The 3318-nt window shown below is 36.1% G+C and overlaps 1 protein-coding gene across 1 annotated transcript; it reads right to left on the bottom strand.

The window, feature by feature from the left end:
• Positions 1-883: 883 nt before the first annotated feature.
• LOC128242680 (uncharacterized) lies at positions 884-2714 on the bottom strand. The gene is made up of 2 exons (XM_052959933.1): positions 1956-2714; positions 884-1363 (listed from the first exon to the last, which is right to left on the bottom strand). The coding sequence occupies exons 1-2, from the start codon at positions 2710-2712 to the stop codon at positions 1020-1022; spliced, it is 1101 nt and encodes a 366-aa protein (XP_052815893.1). The 5' UTR covers positions 2713-2714; the 3' UTR covers positions 884-1019.
• Positions 2715-3318: the final 604 nt, after the last annotated feature.

Raw genomic sequence — 3318 nt, 5'->3', positions numbered from 1 at the left:
AACAAAGAAACAGAATAATTATTAGTTGAAGAGTAAGATAATACTTTATTTCACTCGTGTTTAAAGAAAAACTATAATATATCTTCACCACTCAAAATAGGTTGTTTTTTCTGTGATTAATTCAGTCTCTTTTTAGAACAGGGGCTAAAAAAACCTAAACGATGACTTTAAATCAATGTATTGAGTTTCCTACTATTTTTAAACATGTGATTTAGTGAAGGTTTGACACTTTTATAGGCCGTAACCCAGGAAAAAATAATATCATTTTCCCAAATGAGACATCCCCTATCACCCCATTTGCTTCGGGTTGGATAAAATACTTGAGTTTGACAGCCAAAGTGATTTTAATCAAATATGAAAAATAAGTTGTTTTAAAATAGAGTGAATAAAACAATAAGTAAGAGTGTTGAAATGAACCGCCGCCGAACAACATGATCTGCGTGAAAATGTCCTTATTGAGTAAGGAAAATTAAAAGCATATTTTGGGGAGAGTTTTTAAAAATGTCTTTTATCTGTCTTGCATTCCCGTTCACCAAAGCGATGATGCTATGCGCCTTTTTTTTTTTCTCCAGATATATCACTATCAAACCTCTTATGAATGAGAATGACTTATTTCAAAAAATGATAATAAGGTATTCTGTGGAATAAAAACGTGAGTGATCCGGTCGTCGATCCGTTCACTGTAACCTTTTCTAACGGGTGAACACAATTGATGAGGAAAAATTTGGCGAGCGACAAAGAAAATGGCATAACCCTATCATGATAGTAAGATGAATAATGAAGTTGACTTGGATAGCGGAAGGAAACTACTGTTTCATGATATGTTAATACCATTGTTACAATCTGTCTTGAATTATTGAGAAGAATCATGTCACCACTTTTATTTATTGTCGCTAAAACAAACACAACAAAATAATAAGTATTTGAGCAAACCTCCAGCAAGTTAACGGCTGAGTTATGAGGTTTTGAATGTCAATGTCCAGAAACCCAATTTAAAAGGTTAAATTCTTCATCGAACTTCATCGAATGTTTGTTTCCTCATGTTGAACGTCAACCCGATGTTGAGGCTTAATGCGTTCTCTTGTTGAAGCAGTAATCTCCGCAGACGATAGCCTCGTTCTGGAATTTTTACGACAAAATGTATTTCTAAATGCCATTAACACAATGATAACGGCAGATGCCACTTCTTCCACCCTATAGGCTGTCTGTACTATCCACCATTGCCAGGCGTCGACGAATTGAACGTCACTGTAGACACCAAGCGTGCTTGACGCTGAGTAGACATGTGTAGCCGCTATGGACAGGGAGACAATGGACGCTGCGATGCAAACCTTCACCACCATCATAGTCTTCCGATAATGACCTGAAATATAGAAATGCTTGTTTTATATCTCCAATAGTTTAGTAGTTTAGCTTTAAGATGTCCGTGCGAATGAAAATTAACCTGCTATTTGTCTCTTTGTTGTTATTTTTATGACACTCGTGAAATAAATTACGAATACGATCTTACACCAAAATCAACAAATATCCTCTATTTCGTTCATGCTTTTAGGTGAAAAGTGGAGTTTTATTAGTGAAATAACAACAGTGAAATTATTTTCATTGCAAAATAAGGAGTGAAAATATCAACAGTAGGAACTACTTTTAAAATCAATTGTAGTTACTTCCCTTTTATCAAAATGGAGTACCTCACCCTTAAACCAGCAAATTGTGTTAAAAGAAATATCTTTCAATAAAGGATTGTTTGGAAGTAACTGTATTTGTTGTTATTACCAACAATCTGAAGCTGGAACTGATATTGGACGTTTAGTCATTGGCGAAGAAACACTAGGCCAAGTTCGACTTAGCTATATGCATCCAAACATGTATATATCCATGCACTATCCATTTATTTTGAAAATATATATCTTTTTTAAAATGCAAGCCTAACATATCTTAAATAGTTCAAAACTCACCATTCCTCATCACTCCTCTAGATTCTTTTCTCTGAATCCTGTGTATAGAAATGTTCTTATACAGGAACCTTGCAGTGTACCCGTAACCAATAGCCAGAAACAGACCATACAGTATATACAACAGGTCACAAACAAACATCATATGTTTGCAGACAAGTGTGTCAAACACACAGGACAGGTCGAGCGAAAATATCATTGCAAAATGAAATGCTGTGATTCCAAACAAAACTGGTAAGCGTTGAAACAATGGTGGTCCGACGGACATCTTTGTGAGATCAATTAGAACAAGAAGTAGAACACTGAACGATGCGGTCAATCCAGGTACGGCCAGTGACCATAAAATGAAAAACACCATCGGAGCTCTATTTGACACTGTCTGATATGGGTTACCGAACAGGCATACTGCCCTCAATAATGTAAACTCTAATAACAAGATCTGAAGTGCGATCGTTAGCTTGTATCGTCCTCGTCGTCGATTCCGGGTTAGGTGGCAAGCCATACTGAAGATAGTCATTGCGGCTATAATCACAAACACCGATGCATAGAAGTAGACATGAATCTCCCAAGCTGGTCCCCACTCCAAAAATGCAATCGGCCACTCGGGCTGAGGTTCAGCTGCACTTTCGGCTTCGACTTCCGTGTCTGCTTCAAGATCTGGCATTGTTTCAGAATCAGCATTAGTATCGTTAATGGTCTCATCACTACCCATTGTTGATTCAGTGTCATTTTCAGTCTGATCATCCTCTATGTCGTTCATGTCTTTAAATCCCAGCACATTGGTAGTTCCTCCCTGTTATATAGTTGTTTATCTTTAAAGTCTCAATTGAAATTAAACTCGTAACTTTCAAATTAACCTTTTTCTATAAAAGTTTAACACAAAATGGGTAAATACGCCAATGATATACCTCAAAACGTTGATTGGTTAAAACTTTTGAAGCATATTAAATGCACCATTTCCTGATTGCGATAGCATCAGTAAAGCGCAAATTTTAACGACAATTATACTATCGCTCAAAGAATTGTTGATATATGATGACTTTATCGATAAAATAAACTACAATATATAAGAAAAACGTGTATGTTTTAGTTTTATTAGGGGAATTACAAAGATCTAAATGTGCCCCCAACCGATATAGAAGCTACTAAGCAAATGTGTTAAAGGAATTTAACTGCATGCTCCTTTTGATGAAGCTGAATTTAAAAATGTGATTGTCATCTGAGCCCATATGTAATTAATGCTGTTGTAAAGGGGAGATATTAACACCACTAAACGTACACGTCTTTGCGTGCGTTCGATGTTCATATCATTTTAGTATAGCTTTGAATTGCAGCAAAACATGTGAGCCCGGCTGTATAAAGATGC

This window comes from Mya arenaria, chromosome 8, assembly GCF_026914265.1.
Source record: "Mya arenaria isolate MELC-2E11 chromosome 8, ASM2691426v1".
Classification (NCBI taxonomy): Eukaryota; Metazoa; Mollusca; class Bivalvia; order Myida; family Myidae; genus Mya; species Mya arenaria.
This window is presented reverse-complemented; position numbering and strand designations above follow the sequence as displayed.

Coding starts and splice junctions, on each gene's coding strand:
- LOC128242680 (XM_052959933.1), bottom strand. CDS start 2,712: ATGAACGACATAGAGGATGATCAGACTGAAAATGACACTGAATCAACA. Junction 1,364..1,955: donor TAGAGGAGTGATGAGGAATG/GTGAGTTTTGAA, acceptor TCTATATTTCAG/GTCATTATCGGAAGACTATG.